Source organism: Toxotes jaculatrix, chromosome 2, assembly GCF_017976425.1.
Source record: "Toxotes jaculatrix isolate fToxJac2 chromosome 2, fToxJac2.pri, whole genome shotgun sequence".
Taxonomy (NCBI): domain Eukaryota; kingdom Metazoa; phylum Chordata; class Actinopteri; family Toxotidae; genus Toxotes; species Toxotes jaculatrix.
Window position 1 is genome coordinate 5,774,258 of NC_054395.1, and position 24,972 is coordinate 5,799,229.

At 43.1% G+C, this 24,972-nt stretch overlaps 3 protein-coding genes across 5 annotated transcripts; 1 reads left to right on the forward strand and 2 right to left on the reverse strand.

Annotated features, from left to right (window-relative positions):
• Window positions 1–2,278: 2,278 nt before the first annotated feature.
• On the forward strand, window positions 2,279–9,300 carry LOC121199274 (protein-L-isoaspartate O-methyltransferase domain-containing protein 2). Its single transcript, XM_041063801.1, has 7 exons — window positions 2,279–2,413; window positions 3,965–4,125; window positions 4,228–4,378; window positions 5,244–5,346; window positions 5,433–5,604; window positions 6,227–6,350; window positions 6,460–9,300. The coding sequence occupies exons 2-7, from the start codon at window positions 3,970–3,972 to the stop codon at window positions 7,014–7,016; spliced, it is 1,263 nt and encodes a 420-aa protein (XP_040919735.1). The 5' UTR covers window positions 2,279–2,413; window positions 3,965–3,969; the 3' UTR covers window positions 7,017–9,300.
• A 514-nt stretch (window positions 9,301–9,814) lies between these two features.
• kif3b (kinesin family member 3B) lies at window positions 9,815–19,181 on the reverse strand. Of its 3 annotated transcripts, XM_041063819.1 has the most exons (10): window positions 19,089–19,138; window positions 18,578–18,597; window positions 16,951–18,461; window positions 16,066–16,167; window positions 15,085–15,207; window positions 14,584–14,702; window positions 13,925–14,041; window positions 13,375–13,480; window positions 13,029–13,240; window positions 9,815–12,814 (listed from the first exon to the last, which is right to left on the reverse strand). In XM_041063819.1, the coding sequence occupies exons 3-10, from the start codon at window positions 18,352–18,354 to the stop codon at window positions 12,709–12,711; spliced, it is 2,289 nt and encodes a 762-aa protein (XP_040919753.1). In that variant the 5' UTR covers window positions 18,355–18,461; window positions 18,578–18,597; window positions 19,089–19,138; the 3' UTR covers window positions 9,815–12,708. The 3 variants fall into 3 exon arrangements, with proteins under 3 accessions (XP_040919753.1, XP_040919746.1, XP_040919762.1); XM_041063812.1 differs by lacking the exon at window positions 18,578–18,597 and having other exon boundaries at window positions 16,951–18,458; window positions 19,089–19,181; XM_041063828.1 differs by lacking the exon at window positions 18,578–18,597 and having other exon boundaries at window positions 19,089–19,128.
• A 296-nt stretch (window positions 19,182–19,477) lies between these two features.
• pofut1 (protein O-fucosyltransferase 1) lies at window positions 19,478–24,683 on the reverse strand. Its single transcript, XM_041055799.1, has 7 exons — window positions 24,543–24,683; window positions 23,979–24,100; window positions 22,464–22,646; window positions 22,004–22,116; window positions 21,580–21,772; window positions 21,040–21,282; window positions 19,478–20,676 (listed from the first exon to the last, which is right to left on the reverse strand). The coding sequence occupies exons 1-7, from the start codon at window positions 24,679–24,681 to the stop codon at window positions 20,482–20,484; spliced, it is 1,188 nt and encodes a 395-aa protein (XP_040911733.1). The 5' UTR covers window positions 24,682–24,683; the 3' UTR covers window positions 19,478–20,481.
• Window positions 24,684–24,972: the final 289 nt, after the last annotated feature.

The following is a 24,972-nucleotide window of genomic DNA, read 5'->3' on the forward strand; positions in this document are numbered from 1 at the left end:
TTTGGAGTGAAAATCACAATTCTCCAAAGACTGTAAAATTCTCCAAGCTGCAGACCCTGACGTACAAAATGACTGAGCCACATGTCACAGGCTGTCAGTCATAAATGTTTTCAGGAAATCTCTTTGCTTCATGAAAAGAATGGATAACAGCAAAATCTTTTATTCCAATCTGTAACATGTTGATCCCCAAATTTGTGCAAAAATGTTTGTAGGTGTAACTTATCAGCTTTTATTTCACAAGCATGTTTACAAGAACTATAGTAATATGGTATATGGTAAATGGACTACATATCTGTGGCACTTTTCTAGTCTTATCAATCACTCAAAAGTGCTTTTACACTACAAGTCACATTCACCCATTCACACACACATTCATACCGCATACAGCTTTGCTAACAGGCACACACCAATGACTGTGTTGATAAAGAGAAATGCCATTTTAATGGAAATGATACTCTGCTGGTGAATCTTGCAGGATAAATGACGTGTTGTTGAGAATTGTAACCATGTTTCAGAAAATGTGCATTAACCACTGAGAAACATGGGCAGAATGCTACATGACGTCCAATGAATAAGTGCAACCTGTACATATGTTTTCTTTTGTAAGGCTACATCCGAGGTGGTGATCCACAAAGATGATTTAATATAAGTGATAAGTGATGGTTAACAGAAATCATTAATGATCCCCTTCAAATGTAACTGAGACATTAATGTTGTGTGAAATGACACCGTTTTGTATGGTGTTCTGGTTTGGGAACATTGATCACTGTTTTTGTTGGTATCCTGGATCCTGGTCAGCTGTGAGTCTGCTTGTGAGTATATTTGTACAGTGCAGACTGGTTTGGCTGACAATTTGTCAGAAATAAGTACAATAAATACGATGATTCTGCCATGCTTTGTTATTCCTGTAAGGCCCCAAAAGAGACACCTTAGCAGGTTGGTCCTCCTTTATTACTTTAACTTGAGGCCCATCTTCCAAAATCTAGTTTCAAGACCTTCTCTGATTCAATTTTGAGCTCAGGTGTTGCATATTCCAAAATCAATGTGAAAAACCAGGGCCAGGTAGTTTACCCACATACAGGAGAAAAACTGGAAATATATTAAAGTGAGGGGAGGAGCGGGGATTTAAAGGGAGCTCAGGTAAATCCAGCCTTGTTAATCAGGGCTTGTGACCCCTTTAAACAAAGCCATATCTCTTGTGACCCTCTGTCAGCAGCAGCATATGTCTACTAGTTGTGACCAGTTCAACTAAAGAGGGCAACATTTTTTTTTTTTGCTTTGTTTGAACAACATTTAGAAGACCTAGAATGCTTAAAATTACCCAATAATCAACTGGAAAATACATAAATCCATAATTTTGTGTGGCAGAAATTCTGTACACACACAGTACTGAGAAAAAGTTTTAGACACTATCAGTAAAGTGAGGATGGTTTCAAAAACTAACTTCATACAAAGTGCAGTGAACAGAAATAAACCTAAATCAGATCAGGATTTGCCTTTAAAACAGCTCCAGCTCTCCTCAGAGCACACAGTGTCTCAGGTACTTGGCAGGTAGGTTGTTCTAAGCATCCTGGAGAACTTGCCCCAGTTCTTCAGTGGATTTAATCCGTCTCACTGTCTCTTCATGTAATCCCAGACTGACTCCATGATGTTGAGATCAGGACTCTGTGGGGGGGGGCAGACCATCTGTTGCAGGACACCCTGATGGTTCTGAATCTAAACATATAAAGGACCTAACTGTATATACTGTATTTATTTCTTTCTGCTTGCAACCCCTCAGATGTGACATGCGACATGCATTGTGGGTGCAGAGGCAGCGTGACAGGGTGTCAGCATGAACAATACCAGGACCCTGAAACTGAAGCACATAAATCTAATTTTATTTAACACCTGTGCTTTTCCTGCGGTGGCATGTCAAGATGTCCTCACTGAAGACAGGTCCCGGAGGTCTACTGAACCTGTGAAGGCCCATTAGAACAACACACTAAATACGGATGCTCATTCAGTTACGTTAGTAATTAAAGACCATTTCTACAGCAAACTGACAGATAAGGTGTCACGTAGTGAAAATAACAACATAAAGACACGCAAACCTGACGAAAGACTATTATTATTTTGGTTAATGAAGCTATTCAGCCGTTCATAGAGCAGTCTCTGCCCCTTTGGAGCCACATCTGGACTGTTCCAGTTCCACAGCCCCGGAGAGCCGCTGAATGTAGGCCATCCTCCTCCGGACGTTATTTTACGTATAGTACGTCTGACGTCAGCGCGTCAGCTGGCCGAATGTTTACATCCAGCAGTTGTGTTTCTGACTGGTTCCCCCCGTCCCCCCCACCTCCACCCCCCCAACAACAAAAGGCTGAAGACAAGGAAAAGCGCTAAGACAGAGAATATCAACCGGCCTTCCCACAAGGTACGACCTCGTCTGTGTGTCAGGGCTCAGAGAGGAGGCTGAGCGGAAGCGGACGGCTTGTTTTCTCACCAGCTGAAGTCAGCTGTTGTTATTCTCGTCTCGATTTTTCTTCTCTTCCAGCGAAAACGAGAATGCGCCCGTTTCTGTTTGTGTTGACCTTGCCGCTGCATGGCAGCTTGTTGCAGGTGTAACATTTCGTTTCGGGTGTTTTATACTACACGGCTGTCAGACCGACGGAACCTGCGTTTGTGTGCGTGTATGTGTTTATTCGAAACTGGATCACCTGAGTGGCGCAAAGAGCCGCCGCCGCCGCAGCAGCAGTAGCAGCAGCAGCAGCACGCAGGCTGGTGGATGTATGCGGTGAAATGAACCCTGCCTGGAGTTACAGGTCGCACTGTCACTTTGACTCGTCTTTAAACACGCCGTGAAACGAAGGACGGACGTGGGAGCTAATTGAGAGAATCAGCGAATGAATTGACGACGCTCAAACGGCAGTGTTTGCAGGAAGTGTGTACCCTACTAGCCTAGTAAACCACTTAGTTTGTTGCTGGATGTGTTACAGTGCCCTCTTGGGGTCGTTTGCTCTAATAACCTAAAGAGGCATGGTGTAAGATTTTACTCTCAGGAGCAACAGCTCGTCCTGGACTCTCCTTCTTGAAAACAGATACTCATTTGAGTCCGTGATAACCTGATAACATCATCTTCACCTCAACCAAGAGCCAACAAAGGCAGGAAGTTCTGAATATGTACATTGTTGTTCTTTTATGGCTTCATGACTATAGCCAGCATTTGGCAGCCTGCTCTCCGTGTGATCTCTGTCCTTTGGCTTTGCCCCCTGGTGTTGTTTTTAACAGGGCTCTGAACCAAAGCCACAGCAGCCTTCACACCTACAGCTGGATTCTGCTGCCAAAAGCCTCATTTAGGCCTCTAAAGTTGGTGGGGTTAGATTTTATATGTGCACACGGTCTCAGAGAGTGACAGTGGCTACAGTTTGAATTCTCAGTGCCACAGGAGATGTCTTCATTTTGCTTGTTTTGTACAACTGATAATTCAAAACACAAAGATTTACCAGAGAATGCTTGGCACATTGTTTTGTGACTAATTGGTGAATTGTTTCAGGTCTAGTTAATCATGAATGAGGTTTGTGGGAGTTGTAGGTTGTTGGTTTGTTAGGATATTCACATTCATCTCTCCTCTTTTTTGATATTGCTCATGAAAAGAACAAACACAATATGATTTAAATACTTTTATTGTAGGAACAGTAAAGAGAAAGTTTGAGTGTTTGCAAACATAAAGTCTGAACTTTCTCAACCCTGAAATCTTTCATCAGTAAAACTGGTAGAAACTGAAAAGCAACTGATTGCTTCTCTCAGCAACAGGAAATCTGTTTCTGTAGATTCCCCCTCTGTCCTCATGACAGTGGATGGTAATTTATATGTGGATGATGAGATTTGTGTGCAACAAGTCTTACTGTACACTGGTTCCTCTGTAGACCACATGATGGTTGTCACCTCATGATCTGGGACAGTAAACTGTTACTCTGTGTTTTAGTCAGGATGGGTGGAGCTGTGAGTGCCGGTGAGGACAACGATGACTTGATCGACAACCTGAAGGAGGCTTACTACATCCGCTCCGACCTGGTGGAGCGAGCTTTTCGAGCCATCGACCGGGCTGACTATTACCTGGATGAATACCGGGATAACGCTTACAAGGTGAGCCAAATAAAAAGTGTCAGGACTCACCTAAACAGGGTCCAAAGAAATGCCCAGCATTTTAGGGTTTGGGTGTAAAACTTATAGTATCGTTCTTGTTAGGACTTAGCATGGCGGCATGGAAACATCCACCTGTCTGCGCCGTGTATCTACTCTGAGGTGATGGAGGCTCTGGATCTCCACCCCGGCCTCTCCTTCCTCAACCTCGGCAGTGGGACCGGCTACCTCAGCACTATGGTCGGCCTCATACTGGGTATGTGATGAAATGTTCACGCAGTCAACTCAAGTTTGCCGCCATCGTACATCCATATAGCATTTCATAAGCCTGACTTCCAGCCACAGGCTCTGAGTCTACCTTCCCTCTAGGGGGTAAAGTTAGTATTGTCGCTCTCCACTCTCTGCTGTGCTGAGCTTGATGTTTATCTATGGGGACAGACAAAGTCACAACCTGACACCAAATGTCATCTCGGTACAAAGTCTACATTCACATAATAAACTCATTGACTTGTTTCCATGGTTATACAGTGACTTTCCAAGCTCTTACCAGGCACTCGTTAGCAGACCCGAGAGACTTTAAGTTGCTATGTGGACACAGCAGTTTTCAAATGCACTCAGGGGCTTCTCAGTCATTTTATATTGTGTTCTAAACTCCACTGGCAGAGAGGCTGACCCTGAGATAATGTGCTGCCTGTGCCTTTGTGTTCGTAAAATAGAAAAATAGCTCTTTAGATGAGGACAGATGAGAATGAATTACAGTATTCTCATTTACATTCTCAGCACTTTCAAATGATAAAATGTGTCTGAACTATTTCTTAATCTAATCTAATAAAAAAAAAACACGATTGTGCAAATGAATATAAATAGAAGGATTCAGATAGTGTGTGGCTAATCAACATTTACACAATTAACTTTTAAAGAAATGTGATTAAACTGTAATGATTATCTGATCGGCCTACATTAACGCAGGTTAAATCTCTAGTACTTCACAAGTCTGAGAGCATAATCGCACACATCAAACCGTGTGTTTAGAGTTGGTCCGAACGTCGTCATGGCATTACGAACATATCTTTGTGTCCATGTAAATGTGGTTAATTTAAAACCGTGAACTGTGCTAACAGGACCATTTGGAGTGAATCATGGCATAGAGCTACACGCAGATGTGATCGAGTACGCCTACCAAAAGCTTGACTCCTTCATCAAAACCAGCGACAGCTTCGACAAGTAGGTCTCCAGAGATGTCAGTGACATTTCATGTTTTTTTTTTTTATTTTACAGTGTTTTCCATTGTCCCCTCCGTCTCTCCTCAGATTTGAGTTCTGTGAGCCATCCTTTGTTGTGGGTAACTGCCTGGAGATTCCTCCAGAAAGCCGTCACTATGACCGGGTGTACTGTGGGGCCGGGGTGCAGAAGGAGCACGAGGATTACATGAAGAACCTGCTCAAGGTGGGGGGCATCCTGGTGATGCCTCTTGAGGAAAAGGTTGGTGTTTTCCCTGAGTAACTCATGGTGGTTAAAATCTGTCTTTAGCATTTTAAGAAGTCCACAAACATTTAATGGCACAAACATTGAGTTTATAACACACTATATGTAGCTATAAGCAGATATAAGTGTTTGTTAATGGCAAGTGAAAGCTGCTATGAACAGATAAGGAAATGGAAAAGCTGTAAAAATTCCAAGATTCATAGGAGACAATATCATGCTGAAGAATACTGTACATTTCAAACCATTGATCAAGTGTTTACGTTCTGCTTATCAGTGCTAGATCGGGGCCAGGACTAAACTTCTCCATATTTATTCAGTTTATCTATGTTTTTATAGAGTGTCTGGAAATGTCCCCAACATTTCCACTACTCCAGAAACCCTAATTATTTGGCACCATCAACAAATATACTTTTCCTGCTCATAATCTCAAAACAGCCTCTCCTCTGTTGAGTATCTTCAGAGTGGGACTGATTGACTTATAGGAGCACATGCACACAGTGTACACACACTGATAATATGGACTATAAACATAAAGCGGCTTTTAGAAGTTACTGAATGAAATCAACTGAGAAAAGAAATAAGAAAGACTTGTGATTTGATCCTGCTGTATTTTCTGCAGCTGACCAAGATCACCCGCACAGGGGCGAACAGCTGGGAGACCAAGAAGATCATCTCTGTGTCCTTTGCTCCTCTGGTGCTGCCTAAACACAGCACAAATGGCAAACCCAAGACTGTCCCACTACGTGAGTCTCATTTCAGCATACAAATATCGTGCAGCTAATTACTGACTTTAGTTGTATTTCTCCTGTTTCTTCTTACTACCCTGTTTTCTCCTGGGTCTCAATTTGGCAGCTAAGTATGAGGTACGGACGTTACAGGAGCTGGCTCGTATCTGCATCCGCCACACCCTCAGAGTGACCACGGATGGAGGAGACAGCCAGTCACGTGGCCGAGGTTCTTCTTTCAGTGTGGGTAGGGGTCTGGCAGTGGCCGGGCTCCATAAGTACGGCCCTCGCTTCAAACGCCGGCGCGTCCACCGGCGCCACTGCAACGCCCTCGTTCTCGCCACCCATCAGGTGGTGGCCAGCAGCGGCATCGGCTCTGCTTCTCTGGACAGCAACAACAACCAGGGGGGAAGAGCGGTGGACGAGGAGGAGGCAGGAGAGAGGGAAGCGAGGCGGCAGATGAGAGGGAACAGGAGGACGGGGAGAGGAGCAGGAGGGGTGGTGGAGGAGGAGGAGACGGTGGAGGAAGAGGACGAAGAGGAGGAGCAGGAGGAGGAGGAGGAGAAGGAGACCGGGGAGCTGCTCCGACCCCAGCCGGCCGTGAACATCCTGAGGGAGAGGATACTGGGCCTGCCGCTGCCCGAGCCTCTGAAGATGTACCTGCTCTTCTACAGGGAGAAATGAGCCTGCTGCAGCCACAGTTCCTGAGTCAGAGCCCAGAGCTGAAAGCAACAACCCAGCAGGGGCTGAGGCCTCTGTGTACAACCCCACCACCACCTGTACAAGGCAGGACAACACCCCACCTCCCTTACTGACCCCCAACTCCACCATTGGTCTCTTTCTCTCTCTCACCTGTCCTCATCCCCTCCATCATCCATTCTCTTTCCTGCTCTCTCTTTTTCTCTGCCTCCCACTGTTTTTACTTGTTTCCTGACGCTGTAAAGGGTCAGTTCGGTTTGGCCAGTGGAGGGAGGAGGGAGAGTTACTCCGCTCTGGGAACAGAAACAATTCACGCCAATGTTTCAAACAACCAAACAGCCACTGATGTAAACTGTGTGTCTCCTATGAGGTGCAAAGAAATAGAAATTGGGACATGATACATACACAGCTTATTAATCTGCTCTAAAGCTCTGCAGCTCTGTCCAACTAATTTACTTACTGAGCATTGCATAACAACAGCTTAACAGCCCGCAGTTGCCTGAGTATCAACAGCTTATAAAAGGCAACTTAGCAGTGCTGAGAGGGAGCTCGATCATTGTTTGGTCTACAGTAGTGGACTAGACGTTGCAACAGAGTTAAAACACTGTAGCAGCAAACAGAGCGGCTTACTCAGAGACCAGAAGGCACAGGGGCTTTACCAGCTCTGTTCTACCCACTAATTACAGCTGTGCCCCCAGTTAGAGAGCATAGGGTGGTTGTACAAGTCACTGGTTTATTCTCAGAAGGTGGTGTGTGTGTGTGTGTGTGTGTGTGTGTGTAATATCATCTAAAGTGGATGGTGTGATTTTTGAAGGGAAGACAGAGAGTTGGCTCAGGCTCCACGTTAGAGTGTAGAAAATGATTCGTTCAAAGATCCAGTGATGTGAGATTTATTTATTTATTTTACATCATATTTGATGATATTGTAGCGACAGCTAGTGACTGAGATGGCGTGGCAGTCGTGATTATTTCCACTGATTTCCAAACAAAAAGGGGGAGCTTTGCCTTAAGCCCTCGGTGTCCATTAGATAATTTCACTTGAATTATCTGCTTTTCTAAGGCCATGACTCGGTCCTCGTTTCAGGCATTTTGGGAGACTGGTTGATTTAATGGAAGGTTGAGTTTTCCCTTTTTCTATGCATATGTTTCATTGTATGAGTTAGCATCTGTCTTTGTCTCCTGACTTTGTCGCATGGAGATGAAACCGACTGAAATCCTTACGTGCATCCAAAGGGCAGTCTCACCATTTTTCTCTACATCCCATTGTATTCTCTAAACCAAAAGAGAATGACCATAAAAAGATTTCATACTTACTAATATTCCAGTTTACGTATCAGTAAATAAACCAGCATGACTAAGAACACATAACTGTTTTTGATGATTGACCGTGTGCAGGTTTTCTCTCACCATACTCTCACGTTTTTGGTTTTTTTTTGTCTTGTAATATCTTGATTTTTGAATTTTATGAGACTTGAAGTGGTGTGTACATATGAAAGTGTTGTATGTTTAGTTTTGTGAATCATAAAAACACGCAGATACTTTGATAAGTAGTAGAAGTATCTTTTAATACATTTTTCTCCTGTGGTTTCTGGTTTGATGGGGCATTATTCCTTTGTATATTCCTTTTGCTTTTGTACCAAACTTTCTGCTCCCTTCTGTGCCAAACTTCAGTTGCATGGACTATATTCTCGAGGGAACAGCAGATCAACAGCAAGTCGCTCATCTGAAGAAAAAAAGCTGACAGTTTGTTGTTGGCACTACCACTGAAACAACACTTGTTTCTGTAATCGTTTTCATCATTAAGGCCTTAGACTTCTCCCATTTGAAAGTTTGTATCTGTGTTGATTAGCAAAGTGATCTAAATCATGGATGTGATCACAATAAGAAGAGGAATTTGAATACATGCAGCTTAAACTGGTAAAAATAACCAACACTGAATGGGAGGCTTGAGTCCAAAAAGCAGGACCGTATCAGACCAGGAGCCTCACATCCCCTCTGACAGCTGCAGAGTGTGACCTCATGCTTCACTGTTTGGCCGTTCTACCATTTCCACTGCTGCTGGATCTGCCTTTGAGCACTGTATGTGGACCATTCCTTTGTTCATCATGGGCACCGTTCATGTTTGGTTGTTGTGCAGTTGTGATTCTTTGCTGAATGTACTAAATGATCACGATGGTTTGATTTTTTTTTTTTTTTTGCAAGTTTTGGTGAGAATGACTTGTTTCTGAAATTGAGCTGTATTATTGACTGCCGTTAATAAAGTCCATTATATAAAAGAAGGGTGGAAATGAAATAATGGGATTGGTGGCGACAGGAGCCGTTGTTTTCAGTATCAGTGCTGTACAGATACTGGGTTTTATCTTGGCTCATAAACACAGGAAAATACTTCTGAACCTTTAAGCCTCAGAAGATTAAAACTTTTATTGTCTTTGTTAAATCCTCTTTGTGGCGTGAAAGCCGACTATGAGGAAAAGAGCATCTTTCTGGGCCGTTAAGTCGCCTTTAATGGGAGATCACTGTATAAAGTTGGGCTTGTGACTCAAGTATGAATTAGCCATTAACCAGAGGCCTCAGGGAAGAACTCGACCTCCTGCAGCTTCTAACAGAGGGTCATAGGCATTGACAAGCCCTCTCAGATGACTAGTTCTGCAATCAAGTGCACCGTGGGAATTTTTCTGCTCCTACCATACTGTACTTCAACCAAGTGCTGGAGATGGTTTCAGCTGTTTAAGGGTCAAACATGATCATTCCCCAAAGAGACAGGACATACTGCCATCTTGTTATCATTGAATCGTCTTTAATAATCCAAAGAAACTAAACAGGTAAAAGACATAGCCAGCCACAGACAGAAGTGCACCAGCATAATCGTCATTTGGCTATAAAAACAATACCAGCACATAAAAGTTGGTCACAAAAGTCTTTTCGATTTGGAGTTTGGATCCAGTGATGTAGCTACAGATGCAAAGGTATTCAATTAAATTAAGACATTCACATTTTGCTCACCAAATTCCTACGATGGATGAATACTCGCACAACCAAACGTATTACTCGAGCGTGCTAAAGTCATGCGGCGGGTGTACAGCATTGCAGTGTTAGTTACAACAATCAGGCCTTATTCTAAAGATTATGTTTGTGTCTATGAAGTTAAATGAACAGTCAATGTGTAAATACTCAAAGGTGACATAAATCAACAGTTGACTCACGCTTTCATCTGTGACGAACTCATCGACTGAAGCATTTTTAAGTGTAAACACACACATGCACACACAAAACAAAGCCTGTACCTTGCTGAATACAAAAGAAGACACATGGTACATGTATCAAGCAAAAATAAAATTTCAACATTAAATTACAAAGCTCAAAAAAATAAAACAATCTATTTTAAAGACAAAAAAAAAGAATAAAAAATTATATCTACATCTGTATATAAAAAATGAAAGATTATAATAAGTTAGATTTTTTCAATATGGAAACTCATGTTTGTAATCTTTTTTTTTTTTTTACAGCTGTAAAAGTGACTGAGGATTGCCCTACAAACAAGTCTATATTCACTGTTACATATCTAATTACATAACGTTTGCAAGCATGAGACAAACAGCAAGAGAAAGCCTTTACTTTTAAGTTACTCTCAACTTGTAACAAATGAGATGGGCTTGATCATGACGATGCCTCTGAAACAATGAACTGCACATATCAAGTATTTGAGAGGATTTCATTTGCTGTCTGACCCAGGCCTGCTGAAAAGTCACAGTGGGTTGTAAAACCCTACACAGTAGCAGCGAGTGGACAGCACAACCCTCACAGTTAAGAGTATGGGGAACGGAGAGCAGCAGAGAGGCAGGCTGAGCCATGGAGGTTAAAACTGCATATTATTCATCCGTAGGCATACAAATGGAATGGTTTGTGTATTCATATCCATTCGAATCCATAGTGTTTCGACCGAGTTTTGTGGCACCACCGCAGTGCTATGAAGAGCTCAACACTGCCCTGGGTTTTCAGTGGTCTGTTAGGGCACTCAGTTGTTTTCCACTCAAACCAATACAAAAGCAGATGGGGTAAAAATTAAAAAAAATAAAATAAAAGAAGGCAAACATCGCCCTTCATTTGCCCTCCCTTCCTGTGGCCCTTAGCCAGAAACCTGGGGGTGGTTGAATGCTGTGTCCAAATGCTCTGCCTCTCCATCTAATGAGTGTACCCTATTCTGACAGGAATGTCAGGACCATGCATAAATAATTCCCTGATGCTGGAATGAAAGAGCAGAGTGAGTGATAAAAACACAGGAATATGTGTACACACTTTAAATGAAGGAGCAGAGATTAAGGGCACAGGTTAAGGCACCTTGGAACCCTGATGAATCTGAGGCACAGAATCAGAGGACAGTAACTTTGAAGTGACCCAGGTTGTGCTTAGCACTGATCTCCTGCTAAGATGTCTGGCGGCCAACTGCAGTGTCATCCAGCCTAGAAAGTTTCCATACTGGGTGTAAATGTGCTGAACTCTCTCCCATTGTTCCCCATCTCTGTCTCTTTTGCCCCAAGAAGAACAGCATCTACTGATTACAGCAACTTGTGACAGAGGCCAAGTCTGTAGTGTGCTTTACTTTCTGGCCTGGACAGTTACAATCATACAGAGTTAAAGGAACAGTCTGACATTTTATGAAACACCCTTGTTACTCTAATGTCTGTACACTAAGTATGAAACTAGTCAGCAAGTGATTAGCTTAGCTTAGCATAAAGACTTCTTGGACATTCGTCTCTATGAGGTTGCCAGGCAACCAGTGAAGGCTGCCAAGACAAGCTGATTAGCTCTAGCTTCACGTTTAGCATACAGACATGAGAGTGGTATCGATCTTCTCATCTAACTCTCGGCAATCAAGCCAGTGAGCGCATTTCCCAAAATGTTGAGCTATTCCATTAAGACAAAAAAAACCCAACACACAAACACAGGAGGTTAAAGCTCCACCCTAACACTGTGTGACATAAACTGAAAAGTTCGATTTCAGACAGTGACGTAAAGACAGACACACACACACACACACAGATGTGTGGCCACACATAGAACAACACACTGACACACACTTACACAAACAATCAGTTAGCAACAAGTGCAGCAGAGCTGCCTATTCCATGTGTGTTTACGTCAACCCCAACACACCCCCATAACATCCACAATTACTGTATGAGAGGACTACAACACCCAACAGACACCACACATCTGGGAAGATATGAAGAAGAAGTGCATTGAAGATACTGCAGTCCATCAAAGAGAGGTTATAAGCCCACTTTCATTTTTTTCCTGTACATGAAGAACATTGTGATCCATATATAAGACAATGCTGGCATCCTGCCAGATGTAGGGAAAGGTAATAGCAGTGCAGAGTGATGTGAGGCTTCATGCGTGGCTGCTGTCCCGGTGTTAGACACACTCAGGATGAAGGGTTTCATATCTCCAAATGAAAAGCTCATGACAACAGTTAATAGTGGTGTGGTTACAGTTAAAACCTACAAAGCAGCATTAGTATTAAAGTGTTTTTTTTTATATCGTTTGCAAAATCAAAGACTTTGTAGTTTGGACAAAAAACAAAAACAAAACACGACTTAACCAAACCCATTCTCTCAAAGTTGAGTCCCAAAGTGGAAAGGTGCACAGGAGAGGTTGGTGGTAGTGACAGAAGCTGTCACTTGGGCACCAGGCCGCGGGACTGTGGATAAAGAGGAGATCCTGGACTGGAGGGGCTGAAAGGAGAGGTCGGAGTGCTTGACTTCTTGCCTGTTCTTGGTCGACTGAGGGACAGAAATCAATGACAGAGGGTTAAAAATTGTGGGAATGACAGCAGGTTATGAACCTACACTTTTAAACACAGGTTTAATTTAGATTTTGTGTGATTTCTTTGTTTCCTGACCAAATTCAAACAATGCAAGCTCCAGTGTAACTAAGGTATGACCCACATTACTGTCAGCTTTTTTCTCCAGAGTTCCAGGTGATAGCTAGCCTTACCCAGACTTTGGTTTCTTGAGGCTGCTGCTGGCGCTGGTTGGTGGGGTTGGTCCCAAGCTGCTGTGAAAGCCTGAGGCATCTACCTGAATCTCATCCTCATCCCTAAGAGCGTCCTCCAGAGCTGCCGCCACCTTTGGGGCGATAACGGGCTCCTGATACTCTTTAGTGGTCCGTGCTGGCAGATCCATTTCCAGCATCAGGATGTTCTCAGCCTGTGAGGGAGGGAGGGACAGGACAGAAGCACACTCATCTGAGACAAACAAATCAATCCAGGTACATTGTTACCGCCTGTGCCAGAGTGACTGACATTCATCAGTGGAAAAGGTAAAGAGAAAGTGCAGCTCACTTTGTATCTCATGTCAGTCTTCATGATCATGGCCATGCGAGCGTGGTGACAGAGAGGCCTCATGTAGCCCACTGCAGACAAAGGCCTGGTCATCATCTGATGTTCACTGAAGCAGACACACAGAGAGTGAGACAGTGCATATGGCATCATGGGAAAAAAATCTACTGTTTGACACTTAATGTCTTAATGTATCATACAATAAAACACTGAACTGTTCTGTCACGATGGAAGAACTAACACTGAACATGGTACTAATTATTCTAAAAAACTTCTAAAAAACAAGACAGACACCTTCATCTGGTTTGAAAACATAACCACTGCTACAAAACTGTGAGCACAGAAACAAAATAATAAGGTTCCAAGGAAACCCATCTGACTGTGATACCAGTTATAAGCACAGAACAACAGTGCAGGTTTGATCCCCCTAGTCGCCTTCACCTATTAAACATCTACATTATAATGACAAACATTACAGCTACAGATTATACCACACTTCACTTGTGAACACTCTAACCACACGAAAGTCGGCTGTGAATATTCTGGAACTTACTCCTCTATACGGGTGATGGGCTTCATTTTCCAGTGCTCATCCTCCTCATCGATGTAAGCTCTGTTCACTATTTTGTTCTTCTCCTCTAAGGGAATGAAGTTCTCAATGATAAGATGCCTGAAGGACAAAGAGACAAGCAATTAGACAGAGGCAGTAACAGACAGGCAGGCAAGCAGAGAATGACAGAAACAGTCAGATGTGACTGAATAAATATAAACACAAAGAAAGATAAATAGCAGAGTCTTGTGACTCTTGCCCTGCTGTGTGTTATTTATTACACAAGGAAGTCTGTTCATACTGAAGAAAAATCTGACTGAACAGAAGTAAGGTCTGACCAGATGGTAAGTATGCAACAATGCACCCTAAAAAGAGAAACTTCTCCTTCTTATACAATATTTAAACATTATGTCAGCATGTAAAATCACGTCTGTGAGTGTGATGCACATGGATACTTGTCACTGCCAAAAACAGTAATAATTCCATAGTCTCATGGCAGAGGTTAGACATCAAACAGCATGAAATCAGATGCCGTTTGTGTATTTACTGTTTGTTACAGTACATGTTCCGTCCTCGATCACGAAACATGGAGTTCATTAACAGATGTAATATTGATCAGTGTCGTCCTGCCAGGCTAACAGTATAACAGACGGGCTCCATACTTGAGTTTGAGATCCCTGGTGAGCTCGTTCTGCTCCTGTTCCAGGCCCTGACGCGCTTTGATGTGTTCCTCCTGGATGTCATGGATTTCTGACTTCACTGCCTGCAGCTTGGCAAACAGCTAAAGGACAGAGAAGGAGAGAGGACACCAGGGTTACCATGATGAAAAGGACCTGTAGTCTATTCAGTTTTAGAATTTGGCTGAGACACCTGATTGTTACATATCCAAATCCACCAACGAAGCCAATGCATGACTCTTACCTGATTTAAAATAGCACCTGACCTACTTACTTGCAAGGCATTATCAGACACATAAACCCTCCCAAGCAGAGTACATCAGACTTCCAAAATTAAACAGTCACGCTGACTACGCTCTTTCAAACAATCAACTGCTAGCAGTCTATTTTTATGTTACAGTGGCCAGGACGGGAAATGCATACAGAAAACAGCGTCCTGTGCCACTGTGAAAGACAGGACGGAGGACAGCCATGGACTGATGCTACCTTTTTCAGCTTCTTGGTTTTGATGTCGACTTCTTGCTGCAGGGAGCTGTAGGTCTCCTTCAGCTCCAGAGTCTCCTCATCACGACTTTCCATCTGCTGCTGCATCTCTCGCTCTCGCCGTTTCTGAAATCACACCCACAACCGCACACATTTAAAACTTTAAACCACAGTGCTGCTGTGTGTGACCAGGCTACATGACAGTCTGACTGAAAGACAATGCCCAATATGGCTTTTAATGAATATAATGGAGCTGGATACACGAGGGATGGGAAACTGATACTAACAAACAGAGAAATGCTTGGATAGTGGACAGCTTTTTTTGATCTACACTTGGGGCCACTTTAGTAATTGAATGAGGATTGTCTGGGGGTTATTGTGAAATATTAAAGAAGTAGAACATGGTTTATGCTTTCACTAAAGCAAAGCACAAACTACAACAACTTTCTCAGAATTGCTTTTGGTCCTGTTTCAACATCATCTTCTCCTCCACCTGCTGCACTGCACCTGCTGGCCGTCCTGCTCCATATGTCTCTTTCCTCTCTCTCTCTCTCTCTCTCTCTCTCTCTCTCTCTCTCTCTCTCTCTCTCTCTCTCTCACTCACTCCACAGGTTGTGATGGATGTAATTTTGTTTTTCGTGCATCTTATTATGTCTGTCCATCTCCTTTTTATTTCCCATGAAGCTGGTTTAATGATTCTTGTTGGATTATTAATAGAACTGGTGGCCGTGTGAGGTGCTATCTTAATGTGGCCCTGGTTTCTCACTATGATAAAGTCAAAGATGGTTGTAAACTAATATCTGTCAACTCATGACAGGGTGAAGACACGTCTTTGAACTGCTTGAACTGGATGATCTGAGCATGTGTGGAGATGTGTATGTGTGTGGGACACCCTAATCATAGATAAAGTCTTGTGGTCTGCATCAGACCTTCAAACAATGATTCTATATAAAAAGGGCTCCATTTGTCAGATGTTTGGTTTACCTGTTCAGCAATTTCATGCCTCCTCTGCTCCAGCATCCTCTGTTGCTCGTTGGTGTGATCCACAATGTTCTTCCCCCCTACTAGAAGCTTACTCTCCATTGACTGGGTGAAGAAAAAAAAAAGGATGAAAACACCTCAAATCACATGGGACAGAAAAGCATTTGTATGAGACTATCAGGACAACATGGTCTATTGACTTAATGGAGACAAATCATTCAGCTCAATCTAGTGAAAATCAGATTGGTCATGTTTAGAAGGCAGTTACAGATATGAGATAGTGAATATGAAAGAGCGTGCCACACGAAGCACTGTTTCAAGGACTGTATCATTAGGCAGAAAAAAAAACACATGATCTATGATAAACCAGGTCACTGTTTTTTTCTGAGTGCCAGCTTCTGTATAAAAAGCAGCACTTCATGGGTTGTTGTAAGTGGTAGTTTGGTTTGTGCATTGTCAGTGTAGCAGAGTTTGTAATATAGTTTAGTGGAGCACTTATTATTATTATTATTATTATTATTACTATTACTATTATTGTTATCAGTAGTAGTAGCAATAGTATCACCAGGATCCCCAGTGCCATGTGAGATGGTCTTTTCAAAGGCTGGAAATTAATAACGTGTGAATAACGTAATGAAAAGCACAGTGGTCACTGAAGGGATAGCAGGGTTATATTGTTCTTTATCCTAAGAGGCTCATGAATGACTGCTATACATTAACTTCCACAGTAGATGTTATGCTAGTGAACACTGCTGAATAAAGCTTTGAGTAACGAACCCTCTGGCAAACCACTGGGCTGGAGAACCTCGCTGCTTCATGAAGCTTCATTTGGCCATTATTAGTTCTATTGTGCCTGTAACTCACCCTGTCCTAGAAAAGTCTGCCTACCTTAACTTTGGCTGCAAGCATCTCTCCGGCCTCCCTCTCCCTCCTCAAGTCTTCCATTTTCTTCTCCTTCTCCTTAAGCAGCCGAACTTTCTCCTCAGCCACCAAACTGTGATCCTCCATGATAGCCTTTCTCTCTCGCTCCAGCTTCTCCTGCTGCTCCCGCCAGTAATCTCCTTTGTCGTCTCCATCTTCATCATCGTCCTCTGTCTCTCCTTCTTCCAGATCCTCACCATCAACCCCTTCTCCGCCCCTCCTCCCCTGCCTCTTCTTTTTTTTCTTTCCTGAGCGCTTTTGCAGCTGTGCCTTCAGCCTAGCGATCTCCTCCTGAAACTCCCTCAGCAGGGCATCCTTGGGGTCCTCATTGATCCGTGGTTTATTCTTGATGTTCTTTGCCCTGTTGGAGTAGCGCAGCGTTGTTAAGGTCTCCTCCACATTGTAGGATGCTGGGCCAATGTTGGCAACCATGACAGTGCGGGCGTTGCCCCCCAGAGAGTCCTGCAGCAGACGGGTGAGCTTTGAATCTCGGTAGGGGATGTGGCTGCTCTTGCCATCCACCAGAGCTGATATGACATTACCCAGAGCAGAAAGTGACAGGTTGATCTTTGTGGCTTCTTTAAGCCTCTCCCCCTGAGCGCCCGTCTTGGTCTGCCTTTCACTGCCAGCTAAATCTACCAGGTTCAGTTTGCCAACTCTAATATGGTTCTCTCCATCCACACCCAACTCACTGCACTCAACAGTGATGACGAATATGGCGTGAGATCGGGAGCTGTGTTCATTCATGTTAGTGGCACCCACCGAACGATTCTGGTTGCCCACGTTCATGACATGCTCGATCTCCCACACACTCTTGGTGACAAACGATGAAAGGTCTTTAACATACACACCCGTGTCAGGCCTCTCCCTGAGCTCAAGACGACGTGATTGGTCCTTGGACAGCAAGTCTCTGATCTCCTCTTGGTAAATTTCAAGATATGATGCCCTCACCAGGTACTGTTGATTCTGGGACCGTGAAATGTGTGTGAATATGTGCTCAAAGGAGTTAGGGATCACCCCCCTCCTCTCTGGGTCATTCCTCACCCCCTCCATAGTGTACGTCTTCCCTGTACCCGTCTGCCCGTAGGCGAAGATGGTCCCATTGAAACCAAAAAGAACTGAATCCACCAGGGGCCTAAAGGTTTCATCATACAGATCTATTTGCTTGGAGTTCCAGTCATACACTGAATCAAAAGTGAAGACTTTCGGGTGTTCATTGGCTGAAGCTTCCCTGGGGTTCCTGACAATAATTTGGCCCAGTTTTACATCGACAGAGACCACCCTTTCAAACTTGGCTGCCTGTTCTTTTTCATTCATGGGACGACATCGAACCACCACCTTGACAGACTCAGAACTCTTGCTCTTGGACATGGTGAGGAGCAGCTGCCAACCCACAAGACTTGGCACTTAGTATCCTCTGTCTTCCAAGTGCCCTTTCAGGAACGGCTCAGTGGGAGAAATGCCCACATCAGAACCTGCTGGAGAAGAGACGTTCAATGATTAGTACCAACCTGCAATGGAAACCTTGATAACACCTTAGACACAGCTTTACATACAAACACCAAGACTCATTTAAGCTTATTAACAAACCTACCTGGCTTCAAATGACTTCTCCTGTAACACAACACAATAACATGCATTAGAACTGCTGACGTTAAATTTAGTCAGTCAAAATGAATTATCTTCACATACTTGTCCACGGTGAGCAGCAACATTTGCACAATGCTCTGACTGTTAGGTAATATACCGGTGCCACTACCCCAGTTCAGCTAACTAAATCTAGCCGTTCACCGGCAGCTATAACCTGCTAAGTTAACTACTCAATGCTGGAATATCAGGTTATGAGGTGACAGCCGTGGGGAGTGGGGGTCAAAGTAGCGGCTCAGCTGCTAACCAACGTTAGCAAATGCAAAATGCAGCCCATAAGGAGACCACAAGACCGGCCTAGCAACAGCAAACACACTGGTAACCTCAGCTACAAGTCTGGTAGCATTACCTGGCTAACGCTAGTAGCGAGGGCACAAATGAATTCAACAAATCGCCAAACAAAAACAAAAAACACGTTAGACATATAAAACCAATGCAACACAAACACAGCTCCTCACCGGACACACAGAGACGTCGTTTAACATTTATTAGTGCCGAACGTTAGCTAATCCATAACTCCCAGTCAGCCATTAACCGTTGCTCATCCCCGCAACGGTCCAGGACAGAGTTGCCAGATTAGAGACCTATATCCCCCAAAAGAGCTCAGTGTGAAAAAACTCAGAAAGCCTCTGACAGAGCATATGAATTATAATTAAACTTAAAACAAACAAACAAAAAAACAAAAAACAAAACAGCAACTAGAGAATGTATTTATTCGACTGTGACTATATACATGCATTACGAAGAATAGAAAAATCGAAGTACTCTGAAATATCTGGCAACCAAGTCCCAACAAGCTTTTCCAACATAGCTTAGTAAATCAGCTGATTCAACTGTACTCACAGATAAGCTTCTAGTAAAGGACGGAAACGGGCGGCGGCTGTTGGTTCTTTCAAAATTATTGTGTATATCTTTATTGGTGAAAAACATTATAGAAAACTTGTGACTTCAACATCACTGCATTCACTGCTTTCACACTGAGGAACACAATTAGCCTGTAACACATTCCCACATACATTTAATCAGTTCAACCAGTGCAAATTAACTCTTCTGTCTCCTTAAAACATTTGTTCACATTCACTGAATAACAACACTGTTCATGTAACACTCAGACCACGGTTCCACACATTTCATCCGTTTTTTGGTCCTGGTAAATTGAGAGGTGGAAAGACTGTCTCCTTTTCCCTCCCTATAATTAGTATGTACAGGAGGATCAGTTACTGTGCACTCCTTGGAATGGAGGGCAGAGAGGAAAGAGCAAGCTGCAAAGAGATGGAGGGACAGAACATTAGGAAGAGAAAGAGAAGAGGGCAAAAGAGAGAGGGAGAACATGATCCATGATTGCTGACACTGCAATTTGCTTTTTCCAGAGTTCGCTGAGGTCATCAGAGGTCCTGCTAACATGTCTGGACTGCAAAACATGATGGCAGCTACAGAATACAGTTGTGGCTAAAGGAAATGTCATGGAAACCATGTGTTTCCCACATGGAGAGGAAAACTGGCTTTACTATAATGAACAAAAGCAGGTAGAATCCTTATATTTGAGAGGGAACATAAAGATATAGGATTTCCAAGCAGGGGACAGACAAAAAACTTAGTGTTTCTTTGTAGCAGCAGCATTTCATAACAATTCAAAAGCATTAATGATACTGACCTGCTACATCATATTTTATAAGCTCTTCCTCAGTTCTCATAGATTAAAACCCGTTCGAAAATAGAACCAATCTGTGCCTCAATTTCATATCATGCTTCACTCATTAAGAACCGTCATGTATCCTCTGTTTTTCACATGCCTCCTCACGACAGTCATCCAGCATAAGTGTCCAGAGAGTGATAACATGACAGCTGTATTCAGAGTTCTACTTTAGGATTTAATTTCCCAGGCTTGTCCATGCCAAAAAAGGAAGATGGGAGGCCATGGACGTCTCGCTCCCTCTTCACAAAGGCGGAAAAGGAGGAGACGCAGTTTCCGATGAAGTGGTCAGCTTGGCCCAAGATGTACAGGTCCAACTGGGCCGAGTCTGGCTGGAGACTCACCACTTTCACCTGGAGAAGCCAAAGACACAAATTAACAACCAGGTGGGGAAATATAATAGTAACCAAGTGAAAGTATTTCTTAATTCTAAAAAATACTAAAAATTGGAAAACAAACAAACAAAAAAACAGCTTGCTACGTGGCAGTAATATTTCCATATCAGAAAAATGACATGTACAGTATTGTGCTAATTTCCCAATTGTGACAAAACCTGTTTTACAAATTGTACTACTGATAAGTCAATCCGAAATCTAATTAGTCAGTTCAAGTTACATTTAAATTTAAGGACACACATGTCAGAAACTAAAGCACCAAATTTAAAGCTGGAGTTCTGACATACGTGTGAGTGAATTATAGAGGCTTTGCACACCCACCTTGCCCTTGAAGAGCTTTTCAATATCCCTACTGTGGGATTCTGAGTCAGTGGCAATGTAGACAGAGCGGGCAGAGGTCTTCTTCACCCACAGCTTGACAGCCCTACGAATCTCTGCCAGGTCAGGAAGGCACATGGTCATGGTGAGAGGTAGGGCTGTCTGCCGGTTGTAGCCGACACACTGAGGAGAAGCCATGAAGTGAGGCCCTGTGTCGCCACTCTTCAGCATTTTGCATGCATTTTGCTGTAAGGACGGATGAGGAGAAAAGATTTAGATGTGACTAGTTGACAAAGGGGGTCAGAACCAACCGTGAACTGCACTGTACAGTCTTGCAGACTGTGAGACTACGGGTCTGAATTGTGACTTAAGGAAAGAATCTGGTGCCATTCTATATTTTTTTGTTGTCAACAAATCCCATGCAAAGACTAAAAATGAGGGAACAACAAAACCAAACATGGACGAAGAGAGTGAGTGTGTGTGTGTGTGTGTGCGTGTGTGTGTGTGTAAGCCTGAGTTCATACATCATGAAGCTCATCTCACCCAGTCGATGCCAATCCTCAGGTGGATGCCAACATATGGCCTGGTAAGCAAGTTAGCAATGTGCTCTTCTCCCTCCTTCACCATGTTGTCTGACCACACCACATAGCGCTGCAGGCCCACATGCTCCTCTATCACTGGGAACTGGGCAGGAGCCCCAGGCAGAGCCAGGACAGGATGCTCAGAGGGAGGGAACCTGTTCCATCAGGAGAAGCATGGAGAAAATCTTCAGCTTCAGAGGAGGCACTATCTTTGTCACTAATAATCAGTGGGGAATAGAAATCTTTGAAAGCTCACCAGTTGGTCAGTCATTATATTTAAGGCTAGCACTGTTCCTTATGAAGATGTGTTATTTTCTATGGTTTATGTCAGATTTTATAATCCAAAATGTGTCTACAGTCCAGTAGACACTCAAACTTGTACTCACTTTTTCATCCACTGAGGCTGGTGATAGGCACTAAAAGAAATACCCCCAAACAAGACAGACTTGTCAAATTCCACACCAACGTACTTCCAGAATGGACCAAATGGGTTTCCATCCTGAAAATGAATCAGACCCACCTGTACATGTCAGAGTTATGAAACAGTAACACTAGCTTTATAATTGTGAGGGTCACGACTCGGGGTCTATTGACCACCAGAGGGCAGCATTTCACCCCCATCCTTTTCACTTGCACTTCATTTGATGATGAAGAGACTGAGCAATGAAGGAGCACAGAAGTCTCTGTTGAATGTGCTTTCAAATTATGCTCATTCTGTGCTTTACTTTCACATACACTTACTATATCAAATCTCTCAGGAAAGAGAAATAGTAAAATAGCAGACTATCTAAGAGCAGCAACTAATATCATCAAATAATAGCTCGCTGACACTCAACACTCTCTCACCTTCATAGGGCAGGATTTCTTGTCTGCACTGCGCTGTGCAGCAGTCTCAAAGCAGTAGGCATTCCTCTGTCCTGATGGCCAGTATTTGGGAGCCAGCTGCTCCATGAAGTCCTCCAAACTGACCACACGGTGGTAGGCAGACAAGGCCTCTAACTGGAAGAACTCCCTGTAGGGAACATGGACCTGTATAGGACAGAAAAGAATTAAATAAAACATCACTGTCCGATCTAACTTTAAAGTATAAGGCAGGTGATATTCTACTTTTTTTTTTCAACAAATCTCATGAAACCATGGGAATCAACAAGGTCCCTTAATACTTTGTGATTTCGGGCCCTCAGCTCCAAGCCCATTTGTTCTCTCTGAAGATATAAATCATTTTTAACACAAATAACACCTTCACAGTAATGAAGGAACATGACACCCAGTGTAAATGTGTGGTTCGTCAAGGTGTTTTAACAGATTTTGGACAACAATGGAGCTCTACAGCACAGAGGAATAAAATGTATCAGGCTCTGGATACACAGGCAATACTTGCTAGAAGGATCAGTTTATTGTTGGGTTCAGTCTTTGCTATGGGATTTGTTAAAAAAAAAAATATATAGAATTCAGGATTTATCCATTAAAAATGTTTCACAAAAGTTTACTATAATTTAAGGGCATGCAGCAATGGCAGACAACCTTACAAGCCTTGACATGAGTCCTGTAACTGAACACAACAAACATTATGACAGATCACAGCAGGAAAACCTCTCAAAAACGGAGAAATCTATAATATTAGCTCCACCTGCACATTAAAATGGCTGCAATCAGTTTAATTTTAACAACTCCTGGGACTTGATACTGTGCACTGGCAGGGTACACTGATGTTATTATTTACACCTGTGCTTTTCCTTTTATGACAGGTTAAGATGTCTTCTGTGAAAAGGCCAATTGATCAGGCCAATATTGATAATTCAAATGATTCAAGTATCAGAACCAGTAATTACAGGCAACAGGAACTTGTTCCAGCCAGATGCTGTCACTCTGTATGAACAACAATGTCCAGAGTCTCCTCTGGTCACTGGTGCTTACATAATTAGTAATTATATTCATTCATGACATCTGTTGTAATATTTCCAATACTGTCTGATTTCAACCGTCTACATATAGATAATGCAAATCATTCATACATTATACACATATTCAATGTACAGGCAGAACTTCTCTGTACCTTACTGTACGGCATTCACCAACACCTGCTTGAAATGCTCTCGTGTACAGTACATGTGCCGTACTATCCTGAGTCTCTATTCTCGGTTTTTGTTTCATATTTTATTTTTTAGTTATTGTATTTTCCTTTTGTTGTTGTTGTTTCTTACTTGCCCAATTTGATTTTGTGATTTATGTGACTTGGCTGGTGTTTAAAAGAGGGATTAAAAGAGTTCAATATACATCATCTGTCTACCTACATTATATATAATCACATTTGTGTGATTGCACTCAGCCAGTATCTCAAACCTCACTGACTGTACTTACATTGGTGTAAGGGGGTGTGTGGTGGCGGTACACTATCCAGGGAGGGACTGCCAGGGTTCGGTTCAACATCTTTGCAAAGGCCAGAGATCCCAGGAAGTGGTCTGCCTGGTTTCCAAAGCGACCTGAACAACAGCAGCGGTCACTTTCACAGTCTCATTTTCAGTTGTTAACTTTGCGCTCCTCTAATTAAACGGAAACCTGAGCGACAGGAGGGAAGTGTAGGGTACCCTCGTATATATGCTAACACAATAGTAGCTGTATTGTTCCATTCGCTCAAGTTTGTTCAAAGTTCAAAACAAGTTAGCTGCTAACTAGCTACTGTCGCGTCTCCTCCTGCGGTAAAGAGTTTAAATGTTCTCGCAGCTGAATTTTTGTTGACCTACACAGTGTGTCGAACTGAAGACTGCCTCTTAGCACCGTTCAACACAGGCGTGGGTTCATATTTAGGCGGTATGTACCTTTGTGGATATAAAACTTTTATCAACTTATGAATGAATGAAGTTTTGGACTCGCTAGCTCTGCTCTGTCCACACAACAGAGTGCTAAAAGTAAGACATTCGTTACCCATGCACGGGCAGTACAACACGTAGCCATTCTCATCCCACTTCAGTTCTTCGGCAAGAGTCCGACAAGTTTGGAAGAGAAGTGATGAAACTAAACATGTCAGTGTGACAGAATGAAATGCTTGTTGTTTAACCGCCATTATGGTTCATCTCATGTCCCAGCATGCACTGGCTTCTCGCCTGCTACTTCTTCTTCTTCTTTGGGTTTATTGGGGAATTCAAACGAGAGTCAGACCTGCCTCTACATCCGCCTACTGTCCCGGAGGCATGGAGTCGTGTGTGAGTGTGTGTGTGTGTGTGAAGTAGTCTTCACTGCGTCCCTGGTAAACACATTAGATAAAGTACATGTTAACCCTGAGAGATAAAAATAGCCTCAGTGTTTACAGTATTTGTGATTCAGTACACAGACACACTGCACAGGAAGAGTTATG